This window comes from Coregonus clupeaformis, chromosome 7 (assembly GCF_020615455.1).
Source record: "Coregonus clupeaformis isolate EN_2021a chromosome 7, ASM2061545v1, whole genome shotgun sequence".
In the NCBI taxonomy this organism is placed as follows: domain Eukaryota; kingdom Metazoa; phylum Chordata; class Actinopteri; order Salmoniformes; family Salmonidae; genus Coregonus; species Coregonus clupeaformis.
The window spans coordinates 41,648,513-41,668,426 of NC_059198.1; the positions used below are offsets into that span (position 1 = coordinate 41,648,513).

Here is a 19,914-nt window from a genome sequence, read left to right on the forward strand (position 1 = left end):
AAAATTATAGACTGATAATTTCTTTGTCAGTGGGCAAACGTACAAAATCAGCAGGGGATCAAATACTTTTTTCCCTCACTGTATAAACAGGAAGTTGTGTTGTTTATTTACATAGGTAGCTTAATTTGTATAGTGTAACACTAATGTGTTTAATCTAATTTGAAATTCTACTCCGTTGTGTGATTTTCAATGACAAAACCTGAACAAACACACACCATGACACACACACACGTAATGAACGCATAACACAGAACTTAAAATGCATTTCCTATACATTCTTTTAAAGTTGACATAAATACATTTCAGTTCGATGGAGGTCACACTGATAGTGCAGTAGCCCTGATAAATATACAATCTTGAAATATATTGACTTTCATAGTAACGACAGCCCCTAAAACAGTAAGATACAGTAGTTTGGCATTCTGTTCGCGGGGCCAGTCAGTCTTTCCTAGTGGTACTGTTAAATCAAACATTAGTTTAATCATTCTACTCCTATCGGCATTGATTTGGATGGCTGGTGACCGATAGGTTTGCCAGTGAAAGTGGATGGCACAGCTTTTGAAGGTTCTGAACTGAAACTGGCACTGGCTCAAAGTCAAGAGATGAGAGGTTTTCAGTACAGCAGCTCCATGTGAATAAGGGTTTAGAGTCTCCATTTTGGGTCAGTGCCTGCGTTTTTGACTTTCTGAAAGTTCAGTTTGGGGTTTTGGAGTCCGTGGGGTTGGAATCAAAATTAAAGTGGCTTGGATACAGTGTGGATGGATAGGAGAGATCAGTCCAGAGCCAGGAGCGGCTGTGCCGTGTTGTACCTGTCTGCTTGCCGTAGGGTACCCGGCTCCACGGCTGACTGGGACCTGAGTTAAACCACAACAGTAAGAGATGGTAATTTCCTGTGAAACACAGACTACTATCAGCAGCATAATGGAGAAAGTTAAGGAAGGGACCAGGGTAATATACAGTGAGGGGAAAAAAGTATTTGATCCCCTGCTGATTTTGTACGTTTGCCCACTGACAAAGAAATGATCAGTCTATAATTTTAATGGTAGGTTTATTTGAACAGTGAGAGACAGAATAACAACAACAAAATCCAGAAAAACGCATGTCAAAAATGTTATAAATTGATTTGCATTTTAATGAGGGAAATAAGTATTTGACCCCCTCTCAATCAGAAAAATGTCTGGCTCCCAGGTGTCTTTTATACAGGTAACGAGCTGAGATTAGGAGCACACTCTTAAAGGGAGTGCTCCTAATCTCAGCTTGTTACCTGTATAAAAGACACCTGTCCACAGAAGCAATCAATCAATCAGATTCCAAACTCTCCACCATGGCCAAGACCAAAGAGCTCTCCAAGGATGTCAGGGACAAGATTGTAGACCTACACAAGGCTGGAATGGGCTACAAGACCATCGCCAAGCAGCTTGGTGAGAAGGTGACAACAGTTGGTGCGATTATTCGCAAATGGAAGAAACACAAAATAACTGTCAATCTCCCTCGGCCTGGGGCTCCATACAAGATCTCACCTCGTGGAGTTGCAATGATCATAAGAACGGTGAGGAATCAGCCCAGAACTACACGGGAGGATCTTGTCAATGATCTCAAGGCAGCTGGGACCATAGTCACCAAGAAAACAATTGGTAACACACTACGCCGTGAAGGACTGAAATCCTGCAGCGCCCGCAAGGTCCCCCTGCTCAAGAAAGCACATATACATGCCTGTCTGAAGTTTGCCAATGAACATCTGAATGATTCAGAGGAGAACTGGGTGAAAGTGTTGTGGTCAGATGAGACCAAAATGGAGCTCTTTGGCATCAACTCAACTCGCCTGTTTGGAGGAGGAGGAATGCTGCCTATGACCCCAAGAACACCATCCCCACCATCAAACATGGAGGTGGAAACATTATGCTTTGGGGGTGTTTTTCTGCTAAGGGGACAGGACAACTTCACCGCATCAAAGGGACGATGGACGGGGCCATGTACCGTCAAATCTTGGGTGAGAACCTCCTTCCCTCAGCCAGGGCATTGAAAATGGGTCGTGGATGGGTATTCCAGCATGACAATGACCCAAAACACACGGCCAAGGCAACAAAGGAGTGGCTCAAGAAGAAGCACATTAAGGTCCTGGAGTGGCCTAGCCAGTCTCCAGACCTTAATCCCATAGAAAATCTGTGGAGGGAGTTGAAGGTTCGAGTTGCCAAACGTCAGCCTCGAAACCTTAATTACTTGAAGAAGATCTGCAAAGAGGAGTGGGACAAAATCCCTCATGAGATGTGTGCAAACCTGGTGGCCAACTACAAGAAACGTCTGACCTCTGTGAATGCCAACAAGGGTTTTGCCACCAAGTACTAAGTCATGTTTTGCAGAGGGGTCAAATACTTATTTCCCTCATTAAAATGCAAATCAATTTATAACATTTTGACATGCGTTTTTCTGGATTTTTTTGTTGTTCTTCTGTCTCTCACTGTTCAAATAAACCTACCATTAAAATTATAGACTGATCATTTCTTTGTCAGTGGGCAAACGTACAAAATCAGCAGGGGATCAAATACTTGTAGATCAAAGAGAAAACTGTAGACATACAGTATCTATGGTCATGATGTGTTATGATGCAGTTATAATACATAAAAGACTAAGCATGGATCACCCCCCTTTATTATGTCTAAACACAAACTGAGAACCAACCATTTGGGGGGGGGGGGGTTCCAGATTAGGAAAATAGCACATTGTTTTATATCCTAAAAACACATTTGACTGCCAATGGTAAAATACATGACATAATACTCCTCTCAACTCTCATATCCATGCGTCATCACAAAGCCTCCCTGTGTTATTGTCTCATTTAGCTACCAGGAAGTACTTATAACATGCTAGGTTATGACTGGTCCATTAAACATGAGCTCAACGACCCAGCTGAGGAGGGCAATCCAATGGGGTTAAGGCTAGACCAGGGGTGTCAAACGTCCGGCCCGCGGGCCGGATCAGGCCCGCAAACGGGTTTAATCCGGCCTGCGAGATGATTAAAAAAATTAATAATAATAATAATTTTAATAATAATAATTTTGTAAAGTATAAAAATGCGCTGCAATTTTTCAATAAAATAAACTGCTGTTCCAATTGCGTCCACTGGATGGCGCAATAGCAATTGTGTTAAGCAAGCAAACTGTTTATACCGGGGCAGAGCAAGTAGGTCAAGCACGTGCAGCCAATGAGCTACTTTGTTTTGCCCGCGATATTTATTACGGCCTCTACTTTTAACATTATGTGCTTTGGCACCCTCATTGCCCCAATATGTATCTGTCAAAAAAGAGAAAAGTGGACGCAGAGTGCAGAGTGTTCCAAGAAAAATGGTCATCCTATTTATTCACGGAATTGAATGGGAAAGCTGTATGTTTGGTGTGTTCAGAGCATGTTGCAGTGCAGAAAGAATATAACCTTCGTCGCCACTATGTGAGTCTTCATGCCGACAAATATGACAACTTTCAAGGACAGCGGAGATGAGAGAAGGTGAATGAACTGTTGGCGGGTCTGAAGAAACAGCAGTCTGTGTTTACTCACAGCCGAGACATCAGTGACACTGCAGTGAAAGCTAGCTACCTCATTGCTAATGAAATCGCAGTGGCTTCAAAACCATTTAGTGAGGGTAAATTTGTAAAAACATGCATGATGAAGGCAGCGGAGATTGTGTGCCCTGAAAAGCGGCAGGCTTTTGCAAATGTCAGCCTGACAAGAAACACAGTTGCAGACAGGATTTCCGATCTTTCAGTGGATTTGGACAGCCAGTTGAAGCAAAAAGTAAAGTCATTTATTGCGTTTTCGGTTGCAATTGATGAAAGCACGGACATTACAGATGTTGCACAACTGGCCATTTTCATCCGCGGAGTTGATGACACATTGACCGTCACCGAGGAGTTCGTGGAGTTGGTGCCGATGACAGATACAACGACAGCAGCTGATATTTTTACCGCACTCGTCGGTGCGCTGGACAGGGTCGGAGTGGACTGGTCCCGCGCTGTCAGCCTGGCTACAGATGGTGCGCCCTCAATGATCGGGAAAAAAGCAGGCGTTGTGACAAAGTTCAGAGAGAAAGTGCAATCTGCAAATGGAGGACGTGATTTTTTGACTTTTCACTGTATTTTGCACCAGGAGGCTTTGTGTTGCAAGTCATTAAAGATGGATAACGTCATGAAGGTGGTCATCCAAACTGTTAATTTCATCCGATCCAGAAGCCTGAATCACCGTCAGTTTGACAGCCTTCTCAGAGAGAAAGACCACATCTATGGCCTGCCATACCACACTGAGGTAAGATGGTTAAGCCGAGGTGCTGTGCTGAGGCGTTTCTTTGATTTACGAGAAGAAATTGAACAGTTCATGGAAGAAAAGGGCAAACCAGTGTTAGAATTTCATTCCGCAGAATGGATGCAGGACCTTGCATTTATGGTGGATGTTACAGAGCACCTGAATAACTTGAACAAACAGCTGCAAGGGCGCAACAAAGTTGTCACGCAGTATTATGACAGCATACGTTCTTTCAAGTTGAAGCTGTCATTGTGGGAGACGCAACTTGCCGGTGGTGATGCAGCTCACTTCCCCTGTCTGAAAAATGTGTGCGCGACCCAACATGTGGCAGACATGAAGCGGTTCAAAGATAAAATAACGGGACTGTTACGGGAGTTAGAGCAACGCTTTCAGATTTATGTTTATATGTTTTTATGTTGATGTGCTATTGTTTTTAATTGTTTTTATTTTATTTGTATATTTAACCTATTCTTGACTCTGTGGTTCTTGCACTTGTTTGGGGAACAGGATTTCATTATTTTTATCTACATTTCTGCCTGAGAAATGACACCCTGATATAGTTCTGTGATCTGTGATATACTTCTGTGAATCACTGAGGCATTGTGTGTTTGTGTGTTCTTTGTCCTCAGAACTTTCAAATAACTTGAGGTGTTTTATGATTAATAGTGATGTTGTGCTTTTGGACACTGTCCTCAGGCTCCAGCTTTATGTTTATATGTTTTTATGTTGATGTGCTATTGTTTTTAATTGATTTTATTTTATTTGTATATTTAAACTATTCTTGACTCTGTGGTTCTTGCACTTGTTTGGGGAACAGGATTTCATTATTTTTATCTACATTTCTGCCTGAGAAATGACACCCTGATATAGTTCTGTGATCTGTGAAACAGTTCTGTTAATCACTGAGGCATTGTGTGTTTGTGTGTTCTTTTTCTTTAGAATTTTCAAATAAACTTGACGTGTTTTATGATTAATAGTGATGTTGTGCTTGTACTATTTTGGACACACTGTCCTCAGGCTCCAGCTTTATGTTGTATGTTGATCGTATTAAAACAAAGAAAACAATCTGAAGTTGTTGTTTTTAAGTTATATATACCATGATTTTTCCGGTCCGGCCCACTTGGGAATAGATTTTCCTCCATGTGGCCCCTGAGCTAAAATGAGTTTGACACCCCTGGGCTAGACTAAATCCCTGTTTCCCTGCTCTGTGCTGTGCTGTTCTAGAACGCTTTAACACCAGTGGGAGAGATTAGTGCTCCGCTCCGCTCCCCTCCACACCCTCCTCTCATCTCCCCTTGTAAGCCCACTGATTAAAATCACCAGCAGATGAAAATGGAGTCTACCCAGAGCTCTCTCTTCTAAGGAAAGAGACAGTGGCCCAAACATGTCCTTCTGTCTTCTGAGATTTAGAGATTGCAAATGTATCTTGGTTGAATATCTTTCAGATTTGATGTGATGATGAGTATAACATTGCATTGAATGATTTCCCCTTCAAATCTTGCTTCAAATATATACACTGAGTATACAAAACATTAAGAACACATGCTCTTTCCATGACATACTGACCAGGTGAATTCAGGTGAAAGCTATTATCCCTTATTGATGGCACTTGTTAAATCCACTTCAATCAGTGTAGATGAAGGGGAAGAGACATGTTAAAGAAGGATTTTAAGCCTTGACAGGTGTTCCTAATGTTTAGTATACTTAGTGTACATGTATGCAACTCTCAAAATGAAATGCTTATATGCCAATGAAAGTTAGCATTGCTCCTTTGCCAAGATAATCCTTCCACCTAACAGGTGTGGCATATCAAGAAGCTGATTAAACAGCATTATCATTACACAGGTGCACCTTGTGCTGGGGACAATAAAAGGCCACTCTAAAATGTGCAGTTTTGTCACACAACACAATGCCACAGATGTCTCAAGTTTTGAGGGAGCGTGCAATTGGCATGCTGACTGCAGGAATGTCCACCAGAGCTGTTGCCATATAATTAATTGTTAATTTCTCTACATAATGCCGTTTTAGAGAATTTGGCAGAACGTCCAACCGGCCTCACAACCGCAGACCACTTGTAACCACGCCAGCCCAGGACCTCCACATCTGGCTTCTTCACCTGCGGGATTGTCTGAGACCAGCCACCCGGACAGCTGATGAAACAGGAGTATTTCTGTCTGTAATAAAGCCTTTTTGTGGGGAAAAACGTATTCTGATTGGCTGGGCCTGGCTCCCCAGTGGGTGGGCCTATGCCCTCCCTGGCTGCACCCCTGCCCAATCATGTAAAATCCATAGATTAGGGCCTAATGAATTTATTTCAATTGACTGATTTCCTTATATGAACTGTAACTCAGTAAAATCGTTAAAATTGTTGCATGTTGCGTTTGTATTTTTGTTCAGTATAGATGCTTCACAGATCATGTATATGCAACTGTCATCCTATACTACATACAGTGCCTAGTGAAAGTCTACACATTTTGCTGCCTTAAAATTAAATCTAAGGGATTAAATTAGATTTTTTTTCCTACCAATCTACACAACCTACTCCACATTTTCAAAATGAAAGAACATTTTTATAACATTATCCTATTTAATAATTAATAAAAAATCTAAGATGTCTTGATTGCGTATGTCTTCACACCTTCTTTCAATTTAATTTTCCAGATATTTTACATTAATAAAACGATTAAGGTCAAATATTTTGACAAATATATTGAAATGAGATAAATTACTTGTATTAAGCCTTTTTTAAAAGTTAAAATAAGTAGAATTATGTGCCAATGATGTTAGATCATTTAGCTTGATAATATATATATATATTTTTACTCTTACTATTGAAAAGTGATATTGGAAGTATAAATACAGTAGAGTAAAGACAACTGCAAACTTCTAGGAGTAGGGCATTCAAGGGAATCTGTGATGTCATCGGCCTTCCCCCTTGCTTGAGGAACTATAGAGAACAAAAGAGGAAAGCCCCCCCACTTGTGCCATGTCATGACTTATCTGGACCACCTATTGAGATGTGCCTTGTGTTAAGTAAATCAGGTGTTACAGTAAATGAGGTGAAAAGGAGACTGGAGTGCCACTAAGGAAACAAAATGTGAAGACTTTGCAAGGGGTGTGTAGACTTTCACTAGGCACTGTATGTGGTCCTCTGTAGCTCAGCTGGTAGAGCACGGTGCTTGTAACGCCAAGGTAGTGGGTTCGATCCCCGGGACCACCCATACACAAAAATGTATGCACGCATGACTGTAAGTCGCTTTGGATAAAAGCGTCTGCTAAATGGCATATTAATTATTAATGTATTAATTAATATTAATTAATGATATATCAGGCATTTACATCTGGAGCTTTGCTAATGTAATTCTTTTTTAGTCAATACAGTCAGAGAGGTGATATTATTCCGCCATCTTGTTTTTGGGATGATGTCCTTCACTGGTCATTGGCAGCCTTACCCTCCAGATGTCAGGCCCTTCTGCTGAACAGCCTTGTAGGACTATAGCCTACTTACAGTTTACACAGCAAACAGACTCCACACTGAAACGAAACAGCAGCAATCAAAGGCTAACACAACCTCCTTGATCTGATACAACACTAAACACTAAGAATATTCAACCAACCCACAATCGACCCAATCGTCAATAATCTGCCTTAGCCATCCGATCACGGCCATCAGTAGGTTCATGACATGTCAACAATCATGGCTGGTATTTCTTCACTGGATGCTCTGAAGATGACCTCAGATGACCAATAACACACAAGCATTCCCAGTATCCCTTATCGATGGTTGTCACTATCGCCAGTACGACAATATATCAATAAAAAAATCAGATTTGAAAATGAACTCTTAGCTCAACCATACTCCTGACCGTGTGCCTAACTCCAACTTTTAACTAAGACCTGAAGATAATTTCTGTGTTCATACACTTTCACAATATAGTACATTTTGACTTTAAAGCTTGGCCATGTAGAGGGAGTCCTCATCTATCCTATCCATGATGAGAGGGAGGTTCATGCTCTCTGCACCAACCCCCCATCCAGGCACATCCCCTCCAGATGCTCTCCCCTGGGTTACGCTCCTAATTAGTGGGAGCGTGGCAAGCAAATGAGACTGGGGATCCCTGGGATTGGAGCAGACACTGGCCGGAGTCAGGGAGAGGGTCTCTTAAGTGCTTTTTAAATTATATAAATTCCAAGAAGCCCGCTCTCCTGAGACCTGATCCTACATGACTTTCTGTTGATTGCAGAGGGAGAGAGTCGTGCATGCAGCCTGCTACCGTGGAGGAGGTTTTCTATTTTAATGATTCCTCCCTCCCTCTCTCTCTCTCTCTCTCTCTCTCTCAGACATTTCCCTTTGCTTTAGGACAGAGAATCCATCTACAGTACTGTATTCTGTTTTCATGTTCAGTCTCTTATAGATACACCTTTAACTTGTAAAAGGGTACGGTGTCGAATAGCTCTGAACCTAAAAGGAATGTAACCCAGAGCCATATGCAGTACCTCTATACATAGCTCTTGTGTAACCTTTTGTGTTTCAGAGAGGATACTTTTTTTTAGCTGCGGGGTTGGGAATGAATGTCAAACTGCAGTGGGTCTCTGAGTGAGTGAGCTGTTTGGGAGACAGTAGTGGGCAAGACTCAAGCCTAATGATCACCTTGGACTTAAACTGGTATTTCTGAGGGTTCACACTAGCCACTGGTGAGTGGTCAGCCCCATAGAGGTCATTATCTGAAAGTCTGTGGACTGTGTAATTGCTCTGGCAGACTTCAAACAATCGGTCGATACTAATGAAGAAGAATGACAGCGAGACACTGGATTGATCCTGTTGTGTTCTCAACTTTCTGTTTCGCTTTTTGTTAACTTCGTGCATTACTATACTGTAGCTAGGGTTGCAAAAGAGGGGAATATTCACCAAATTCCTGTAAATCCCCCCAAATCCCATATATTCCCATGGATATTTTCCAGCTGAAAAATTCCTCGAATTTTGCAACCTTTTCTGTAGCTCACCTTTTCAGAAGTTTGTCGGCACATTCCTTGTCTCCGCCACCATAGCACTCTTTGACATGGAGGGCGTCGTAGGTGAGTGTGTACTCCGTCTCGTCGTTGTAGTTGGGCCCTAAGAGGGTCCGTGCCCAGATGCCCATGTCATAGGGCGGCAGCGTGCCACCGAACTCGGATGGCAGACAATCGGGTAGGATAAGCTGGTGTAAACTGTTGAGGTTGTTCCCGTGGAGGAAAATCTGTTGGGAAGAATTGAAAAAATCCGATGTATTTATTTATTTTATTTACATTTGTATTCAGATTTGTTTATTTAATTTATTTATTTATCTGGTGTTCAAATTTTTTCAAGGGAGCCCTGGCTAATATGTTTCATAACTATCCAAAATGTTTGATCTCTTACTTCCCCTTCTTATTTTTAACCTCTACGGGATAGGTGTCCCGTATACGGGACGGTTGAGCTAACGTGCGCTAATGTGATTAACATGACTGTTGTAAGTAACAGCAAACTTTCCAGGACATAGACATGTCTTATATGGGCAGAAAGCTTACATTCTTGTTAATCTAACTGCACAGTAGCTATTACAGTGAAAAAATACCATGCTATTATTTGAGGAGAGTGCACAACAACAAATAACTTATCACGGCAACTGGTTTGATACATTCACTTCTGAAGGTAAATAATGTACTTACATTCAGTAATCTTGTCTGATTTGTCATCCTAAGGGTCCCAGAGATAACATGTAGCATAGTTTTGTTTGATAAAATCCATTTTTATATTCAAATGTTGAAACCCATCATGTATGACATTCCTGGGAGTGTGTAAACTTACATTTTGATTTACCATATCATTTGTGTATGTTCTCTATAGTTATGTACTTGAAAAAGTATAAATTGACCAAATTCTGCAAATTTGGGCAGACTTGATACAAAATAGTCCAGTATTGCAATGCTTCACTGGATCAATCTGAAACTTTGCACACACACAAAATCTAAATTGCGCCTAAACTGCAATATTGTATTGTTGCATTTCTCTTGCATTTCAAAGATGATGAAAAAATAAATAAATAGAATGTTTTTTTGTTTGTATTTTCTTTTACCAGATCTAATGTGTTATATTCTCCTACATTAATTTCACATTTCCACAAACTTTCACATTTTCTTTCAAATGGTATCAAGAATATGCATATCCTTGCTTCAGGTCCTGAGCTACAGGCAGTTAGATTTTTTAGGCGAAAATTGAAAAAAAGGGTCCGATCCTTAAGAGGTTAACCAGTGTCATCAGACCCCTCCAAACATTTTTGACTCTGGAAGCTGTATTACAAAATAGCTTTTAGTTTTCCCATTAATCTAACCTGCACTATCCTGAGGAAAAGTTGAAGTTGAAACTACCTCAAAATATGTGGAATTCCAAATACTCCTACTACTTCTTAGCTCTATAAGTGCTGACTGAATAATATATCCCCTTTGTGTAAACTTAAATTTGATTAAACTAGCAAAGATATTTAATGACATCTCTCTATCTGGCTTTGTCAGCTCAGTAGTGTTGTACCTCTACCAGCCCTGAGCTTAACCACTCAATATGACTGCAACAGTTACAACAGGATGGACAGAAAAGAGAATGTGACTGAAGCAGTGAAAAAGGCAATTACCCTTTTCCTAGTCTTGTCCTTGAGGAAAGCCTTGATGATGGTGTACATGGCGTGGATGTACCAGGGCTGGTTCACAAAATGGATCCCACCGAAGCGAGCAGGGAAGCTGTCCTGTAGGGAAGTAGGGAGGGGAATATAGGTTGCGATATACTCAAGTAAAGTATGTTTTTTTAGGTTGTTTCATGAACTCTTCTTGCTTTGAAATATATTGTTTTAGTTACAATAGAGAGACTCTTGAAATACCATAGCATAATTCTTTTTTAAAAAGTTTACAAATCTTAATATAAAATAATATAATAAAATGGTAGGCTAAGCCAGTTCCTCTGTCCTTCTCTATCGTTATAGCTAAATGAAATGGCATTCATTATTTTATTGAAGAGATTTTATGACAGAACAGTACAGTAGCCTGCAGCAAAAGGGGCCGAGGTGAGCAGCAGAAGAGCATTACAGAGCTTCCAATAGATACATATTAGGAGAATTACCCTTGCTGTTTCAAACTCTGCTAGCCATCTACAGTGTGCAATACTGCTACAGTGCATTGTTTGGGCATGCCCCTTCCACCCTTGTAATCGACACCTTTAATGATTGTGGTGTAGCACCAACAATGCAATCCCCATGACAAAACCATGTAAATACAAGGCTTATGGGTCAGTTATTATGACAAAGGCTGAATCATTCAGCAGATTATGAGTCTTGCAAGATTTAATTTTGTGAAAGCTGTTTTTTAAAATATATATATGCACTGAACAAAAATATAAACGCAAAATGTAATGTGTTGGTCCCATGTTTCATGAGCTGAAATAAAATATCCCATTCATTTTCCATATGCACAAAAAGCTTATTTCTCTCACATTTTGTGCACAAATTTGTTTACATCGCTGATAGGGAGTGTGCAATTAGCTTGCTGACTGCAGGAATGTCCACCAGAGCTGTTTCCAGAGAATTTTATGTTCATTTCTCTACCATAAGCCGCCTCCAAAGTTGTTTTAGAGAATTTGGCAGTACGTCCAACCGGCTTCACAACCGCAGACCACGTGTATCCACGCCAGCCCAGGACCTCCACATCCGGTTTCTTCACCTGCGTGATTGTCTGAGACCAGACATCCGGACAGCTGATGAAACTGTGGGATTGCACAACAGAAAAATGTCTGAACAAACTGTCAGAAACCGTCTCAGGGAAGCTCATCTGCGTGCTTTTCGTCCTCACCAGGGTCTTGACTTGACTGCAGTACGGAGTTGTTACCGACTTCAGTGGGCAAATGCTCACCTTCGATGGCCACTGGCATGCTGGAGAAGTGTGCTCTTCACAGATGAATCCCGGTTTCGACTGTCCCGGGCAGATGGCAGACAGCGTAGTGTGTATGGTGTCGTGTGGGCGAGTGGTTTGCTGATGTCATCATTGTTAACAGAGTGCCCCATGGTGGTTGTGGGGTTATGGTATTGGCAGGCATAAGCTACGGACAGCGAACACAATTGCATTTTATCGATGGCAATTTGAATACACAGAGATACCGTGATGAGATCCTGAGGCCCATTCATTCATCCACCACCATCACCTCATGTTTCAGCATGATAATGCGCGGCCCCATGTCACAAGGATCTGTGACCAACAGATGCATATCTGTATTCCCAGTCATGTGAAATACATTGATTAGGGCCTAATGAATGTATTTAAATTGACTGATTTCCTTATATGAACTGTAACTCAGTGTAATCTTAGAAATTGTTGCATGTTGTGTTTATATTTTTGTTCAGTATAGTTTTATGCAAAGAGGTAAACTACTATCCAATTGATTGTACAATCTCTGACTTATTGCCATTGCTAAATAATTGCCTCATAAACCATAAGCATTTGGTGTTTCCATAACATATAACACAATTGTGTAATGAAATTCAGTCAAAAAAGCATATTCCCTGATATCTCCACTGTCTGCTTGTTGATTGGCCCATATAATGTGTCCACTTCATTCAGTGCTTGACTAGCATAGCATTTGAAATCAGGTCATACACTAACCACTGTGCTTTGCCTTGTTACTTAGCAACAGGACATCCCATCTTTATGTAGGCCTACAATGAGGATCATCGTCATATTGTCGAGAAATCTTTATTTACTGGTAGTCATATACACTGCACTTCAAGGCAGAATACTGTCTATCTATCTCTGTCCTTAGAACTAATAAAGATGGATCCTGAAATGATGCAATAAAAAAGTTAACTGTAGAATTGGCCATGTTGGGTGTGATGGCTCCACATATTGCATGTGTGAAATTGCAATTGTCCAAAAATCTAGTGGAATAGACTTGGGTTGAATAATCAGACCAGAGCATAGAGACACATTAAACCATATAGACACATTAAACCATATAGACACATTAAACCATAAATTCCATCTTCATTTCAACATTCAGAACAGGTGATTATATGATCAGGACACTAGGTGCTGATGATACCCATCACTTTCCACCTTTTCTCTCTACACCTAACCAATTAGCACAATATACCTCAAGAAAATGTCTACATTATAGCTGTAAGAGAGTACAATCCAACTGTACAATGCAACCATGATCTAATTCACCTTAATGCTGATTACTTAGCTACATTGATCTGCTTTGGGTTGATTCAACCCAGTCAGTGCTGGGTGGTGATCATTAGGGCACACCGTAGGAACATGAAATTTAGCGTTTCTTATTGGACATGTTCAGATACTGTAGTACCTCCCTGTTTCACTCTGTTTCAGACCGTTTTGTTCTGTTTAATGTATACTGAACACAACCCTGGTAAGGCCTACCTGCAGGCCTTCGATTGCCAGTTTGAGGATGTTAGGCGTGAGCTTGGACGCCTGCTTGAAGGAGAAGTTACTCCAGTCCATGATCAAGATGAAGCCGTTGATCTGGAGTTCCTGGTTCTCTATGAGAACCTCCAGGGAGAGGAGGATGGCCCGGAGGATGTCTGTGAAAGAGTTCCTTCACAGAGAAAGAAAGAGACATCAGATTGGGATACAATCCATGACAATCCAGCACTGTTCTGTATCAAGACTATTACAATAATTCAATCATTTCTGTTCCGGGTCTGGTGGGTCTGACCATTGACGTGGGCCAAAAAAAGGCCGGAGTAAAGTTTTTGGGCAAGTGAGTGGTTGTTGTTTTGCTGTTTAGTTCCCAATTTAAAAAAAAGAAGTATTCTATCAAATCAGTATCGATCAGTAGATACAATACAAATGTTTACTTGGTTAATGAAACAATGACATCACAGAAACCATTTCAATGAGACAAATGTGCCTCCTAAAATATCTATGCACTCACCTGCCCTGGTCCCAATTGGAAGCAAATAGGATGAGTATCTTCCGGCCGTGCTGATCTGGAGTCTCCAGGACACCTGGGAAGCCATCCATCAGCGCCCTCTTGATCCCCGGGTCGTCAACCTTGAAGCTCTGGAACATGTCCAGGTTCTGCTGCCGGAATTGAAAATACTGGGCCAGGAGCCGGAAAGTCTCTGCCTGGTTGAACTTGCGCGCCCGCAGAAACCTCAGGATAAAGTCGTCATCCGTGCGCAGAAAGCCGATGTCGGGCCGTGTCACGATCATGTCGCGCACCTGCTGGATGTCCGCGTGGAGGGTGTCGGGGTTCTCGTTGAGCTCCTGGCGAGCTTTCTCTGTGGTCTCGGAGCTCAGGCCCACTTGCAAGTGAGTCATTTTTTTGGCTTTAGTCAAGTTCACACTCTCTCTCTATATCTGTGTTTTGGATAAATATTATTGTATAGGTCTACTTAGTAAACAGTCTTGATTTCTGTTCTGTACATTGTTGGTGGCGTCTCACCGGCACACAAGTCTCTCCAGTACACCACCTCCTGAACTGTGTCACCTGTGATGTCTAGCCTACGAAGAAAAGAGATGTAAGATTCAGAGTAACTGGTCCACCAGTAGACTAAAAACATGCATCCTTCCATCTTCTCTTCCTTAGAGTAGGCCTACTTGTTGTGTGTATGTACTGACATGTATGTGTAACTGATAGATGCACACACACACTACATGTTAATATTTTTTAATGTATGTAAATTGTAAAGTATTTTGTTTGTAATGTATTTTTCGTTATATGTCAGACCCCAGTGAGACTAGCTGTCGCCATTGGCGTCGGCTAATGTGGATCCTAATAAATCCAATAGGCTAAGCACTGATCCAACACAACTGGATAGGATAAATTTGTTCACCTTCATATCTATCACAGATCTAATCATGTCAGATCAGTAGATGTTCCAAGGAAGGGAGGAAGGAAGGATACATTTTTTAAGTAGGCGAAAAGGGCCCAGGTTTGGGAAATGCGTAAGGGCTGACCATTTCAACAACATACAGTGTTCCTGTGCTGACATCATGGAGAAACCCATCAGCTGCATTTTCTTGTGCATGGTCATCAGGTCAGAGTTCAAATATAACAGGCAGTGCATTTTCCATACCAACTATAAGCCTACCAGCTATGAATTTCACACTGTGGAAAACCCAAATATTATCAACATACAGTGTATTCTGAAAGTATTCATACCCCTTCACTTTTTCCACATTTTGTTACATTACAGCCTTATTCTAAAATATATTAAATTGTTTGTTTTCCTCATCAATCTACACACAATACCCCATAATGACAAAGCAAAAACAGGTTTTTAGAAACATTTACATAAGTATCAGACCCTATACTTTGTTGAAGCACCTTTGGCAGCGATTACAGCCTTGAGTCTTCTTGGGTATGACGCTACAAGCTTGGCACACCTGTATTTGGGGAGTTTCTCCCATTGTTCTCTGCAGATCCTCTCAAGCTCTGTCAGGTTGGATGGGGAGCATTGCTGCACAGCTATTTTCAGGTCTCTCCAGAGATGTTCGATCTGGTTCAAGTCCAGGCTCTGGCTGGGCCACTCAAGGACATTCAGAGACTTGTCCCGAAGCCACTCCTGCGTTGTCTTGGTTGTGTGCTTAGGGTCGTTGTCCTATTGGAAGGTGAACCGTCACTCCAGTCTGAGGTCCTGAGCGCTCTGGAGCAGGTTTTCATCAAGGATCTCTCTGTACTTTGCTCTGTTCATCTTTCCCTCGATCCTGACTAGTCTCCCAGACCCTGCCGCTGAAAAAAATCCCCACAGCACGATGCTGCCACCACCATGCTTCACTGTAGGGATGGTATTGGCCAGGTGATGAGCAGTGCCTGGTTTCCTCCAGACGTGACGCTTGGCATTCAGGCCAAAGAGTTCAATCTTGGTTTCATCAGACCAGAGAATCTTGTTTCTCATGGTCTGAGAGTCCTTTAGGTGCCTTTTGGCAAACTCCAAGCGGGCTGTCATGTGCCTTTTACTGAGGAGTGGCTTCCGTCTGGCCACTCTACCATAAAGGCCTGATTGGTGGAGTGCTGCAGAGATGATTGTCCTTCTGGAAGGTTCTCCCATCTCCACAGAGGAACTCGGGTTCTTGGTCACCTCCCTGACCAAGGCCCTTCTCCCCCGATTGCTCAGCACTAGTAAGTGTCTTGGTGGTTCCAAACTTCTTCCATTTTAGAATGATGGAGGCCACTGTGTTCTTAGGGACCTCCAATGCTGCAGAAATGTTTTGATACTCTTCCCCAGATCTGTGCTTCGACACAATCCTGTCTCTGAGATCTACGGACAATTCCTTCGAGCTCATGGCTTTGTTTTTGCTCTGACATGCACTGTCAACTGTGGGACCTTATATAGACAGGTATGTGCCTTTCCAAATCATGTCCAATCAATTGAATTTACCACAGGTGGACTCCAATCAGGTTGTAGAAACATCTCAAGGATGATCAATGGAAACAGGATGCACCTGAGCTCACTTTCGAGTCTCATAGCAAAGGGTCTGAATACTTATGTAAATAAGGTTTCTGTTTTTAATTTTTAATAGATTTGCTAAAAATTATAAAAACCTGTTTTCGCTTTGTCATTATGGGGTATTGTGTGTAGATTGATGAGGGAAAAAATAATTTTAACAGTTTTAGAATAAGGCTGTAACATAAAAAAGTGAAGGGTCTGAATACTTTCCGAATGGACTGTATATACAGAGGTTATGAATATAATTATTATGTAATAGTAATAATAATCATAATCGGAAATAAAATCACAAAGGTGTTATTTGTTATTTATTTACATTTTACATTTGACATAGCCAATCGAATGCTTTTACATTAGATAGCCTGCTGGTCCAAGCAGGTTCTCGATGACTGTGACGCTCACCAATTATGGGTCAAACGCTGCGAGGGCCTCTCCCTGTTTATTTATTTATGAAACATTACCTCATCTCCCTTGCTATTCTGAGATATAATTGTGAATAGCATGCCAAATATTATGCCACTGCTCAATAACAAAAATATCCATCTGCCGTTCACGGATTAATTGCGTGACGACCTGCCATATACCCCGAAGAAAACCTGCCACATATTGATAAACACTTTTTATATAAAAATGTTATAAATCCACATTGAGATAAATGAAATACTTACATGAACACCACGCCCTGTAAAACCAGCCAGGTAGCCGTTGAAGCGCAGGACCGCACAGCAGAAGTATCATTCCATTGATATGTATAAATACTGGCCATAAAGGGGTTTCAATAAATAATATATAGCCTATTTTTATCCAGTTGGCAAAGAAAACGTAAATAAAGAAAAATAGAATATTTCCTTGAAGGGCTATCCAGTAAAAAAATTGTTGAAATCCTGTAGCCTGAAGGACTGCGTTGTCTGAATGTATTCTACGGTGTAGGCTGCCTAAAAGGATGCTGTGCCCCATAAACGGAACAGATTGGCGGCCATGCACGGCTGTGTCTGCTTCGATGAGGGTTGTACGCAATCTGCCTGGAGGAGGACGAAGAAGAGACAAACATATAGTGATGGAGACGCACAGAGGTGGGGAATCACCCCGTGGTGCTCAATTCCGTGTGCCGCAAAGTATCAAACCATTCTCACGACGTAAACCATAGGCTATTCTCATCCCCTTGGTATTTCCAAGCCTCCAATAAAAAATGTACGCAGTCTCCATGAATTCGGTTCGCGGCAATTGTGCCCAGTTGGTTAGAATATGGTTTCTGAAGGACGCGCGCATCGCATCCCATGTCCAGTTCAAGCACAGTGGATTTTTTTCACATCTGACAAATAAGCCTATAGTTTTTGCCTTTTCAATAGGACTAATGCAACTTATTATAACCTATTGTACAATGCCAGAATAAGCATACTATACTTTATTAAAGTATATAGCATAGGTTAGTCTAATTGGGACCATTTAGGTCTAATCATGGGTTCCATTTCAATTAATTAAATTCTAACTAGACTTCAAACGTGCCATTTTTCAAAAGAGTATTTTCTTTTTTGAATTTGATTTTCTAAAATGACTTGAATGACTTGAAATGAACCCAGACCCTGAAGGAGAGAGAGCACATGGACTGTCTACTGTGATATAAACATATATAAACATGACATCACCTAATTGAAGTGTTATATTATGTTGATAGTGCAAGAAAAGGATAGTAGCCTCCTTAACAAATAAATGGCTATACATACAAATAACACACACACACACATACACACATGCACGTTATAAGAGTGTGAACAACAATGTGTGTTCTACAGGGTTGGTGTCTCCCAGCAGAAAGAGGTCTAGACGCACACAGGAAACACAGGAAACACTGAAGAGGTGAGAATAGAATAACCCACACACACACATTAGCAAACCTACCCTAACTAGGAGAAGTAAGAGTACCTTAACCCTAACTGGTTAGATACAGGAGACAGCAACTTAAAGTCATTTTAGGCAAACTGAGGGCAGCAGTTCATCATGGAAAGTCTTCAAAGTGAGCTCCTTAGCCTCCTATCTGGTGAGTTCATCATTATATCTACAGAGCATACAGTAAAGCTTATTTGAAGAACACTGAATGGACACTATCAGTTGCAAAACACATTAGATTTACTGTTGCTTTTCGCTTATTGTTCTTTGTGCTGAACCAGCTAGTAACTAAAGGGCAGTTCTGTGTCTGATGTGAACTTGTGGTCTCTCTCCAGCTGTTGTGTGGAGTGTGTCTACTACGGATGGGATCTTCGTATCTCGATATGAGGGAGGAGAGGCAGAGATCAGGTGTCACTATGACCGTGGGTACGAGAACTACCAGAACTACTCTGATATTGTAGTTGAAACTCAATGATGTGTTCGCCACACTGAGAAAGGCAGGTTCTCTCTGTATGGTGACACAGAGAGAAGAGTCTTCACTTTAAATGTTACCAATCTGACCCTACAAGATGCTGGGGCATACTGGTGCACGACGAGGAGAAACTTGACAGACATCTATACAGAAATCAGACTGCAAGTAGTCAAAGGTAAGTTCCCTTTATCTTTGTGTATTCTTTTGTTAATATATCTTGTAAGGATTTAAGGGGGGGTGGGGGGGGGGTGTTAAATAAATAAACAACAAATATTACAGATTACAGATTGAGTTTAATACAGTCCAAAATGAGCAGCTGTGGTCCAGTTTGATAGAGTAGCAGTGGAAGTCTTATGCAGCCTGAGCCTTGCAGTTGACCTTTCTAATATAAGAATGCTTAAAAACAATTTTAATCGAGTGCCTGTTTCAAACCAACTTTTTTGTGGTGTATTTTGAACTGCATGTGAAACACTTTCAAGATGTGAAAAACAATTTAACCCCTTGTGTCAATGCATTACAGCTGTGAATGATTTTGAATAAGATTCTACCAACTTTGCACATCTCTTAGGGCAACATATATCAATTGTTTTAGTCAGCACGCCCCCATTCTCATCGACGGGGCTGTAGTGGAACAGGTTGAGAGCTTCAAGTTCCTTGGTGTCCACATCACCAACGAACTATCATGGTCCAAACACACCAAGACAGTCGTGAAGAGGGCACGACAAAGCCTATTCCCCCTCAGGAGACTAAAAAGATTTGGCATGGGTCCTCAGATCCTCAAAAAATTCTACA

The 19,914-nt window shown here is 41.3% G+C and overlaps 1 protein-coding gene across 2 annotated transcripts; it reads right to left on the reverse strand.

The window, feature by feature from the left end:
- Nucleotides 1-11: 11 nt before the first annotated feature.
- LOC121569192 (clavesin-1-like) lies at nt 12-18,025 on the reverse strand. Of its 2 annotated transcripts, none has more exons than XM_041879951.2 (6): nt 17,432-18,025; nt 14,243-14,809; nt 13,729-13,903; nt 10,941-11,051; nt 9,298-9,530; nt 12-854 (listed from the first exon to the last, which is right to left on the reverse strand). In XM_041879951.2, exons 2-6 carry the CDS (start codon nt 14,629-14,631, stop codon nt 773-775), a joined length of 990 nt encoding a protein of 329 aa, XP_041735885.1. In that variant the 5' UTR covers nt 14,632-14,809; nt 17,432-18,025; the 3' UTR covers nt 12-772. The 2 variants fall into 2 exon arrangements, with proteins under 2 accessions (XP_041735885.1, XP_041735884.1); XM_041879950.2 differs by having other exon boundaries at nt 14,243-14,814.
- Between the last annotated feature and the right edge of the window lie 1,889 nt (nt 18,026-19,914).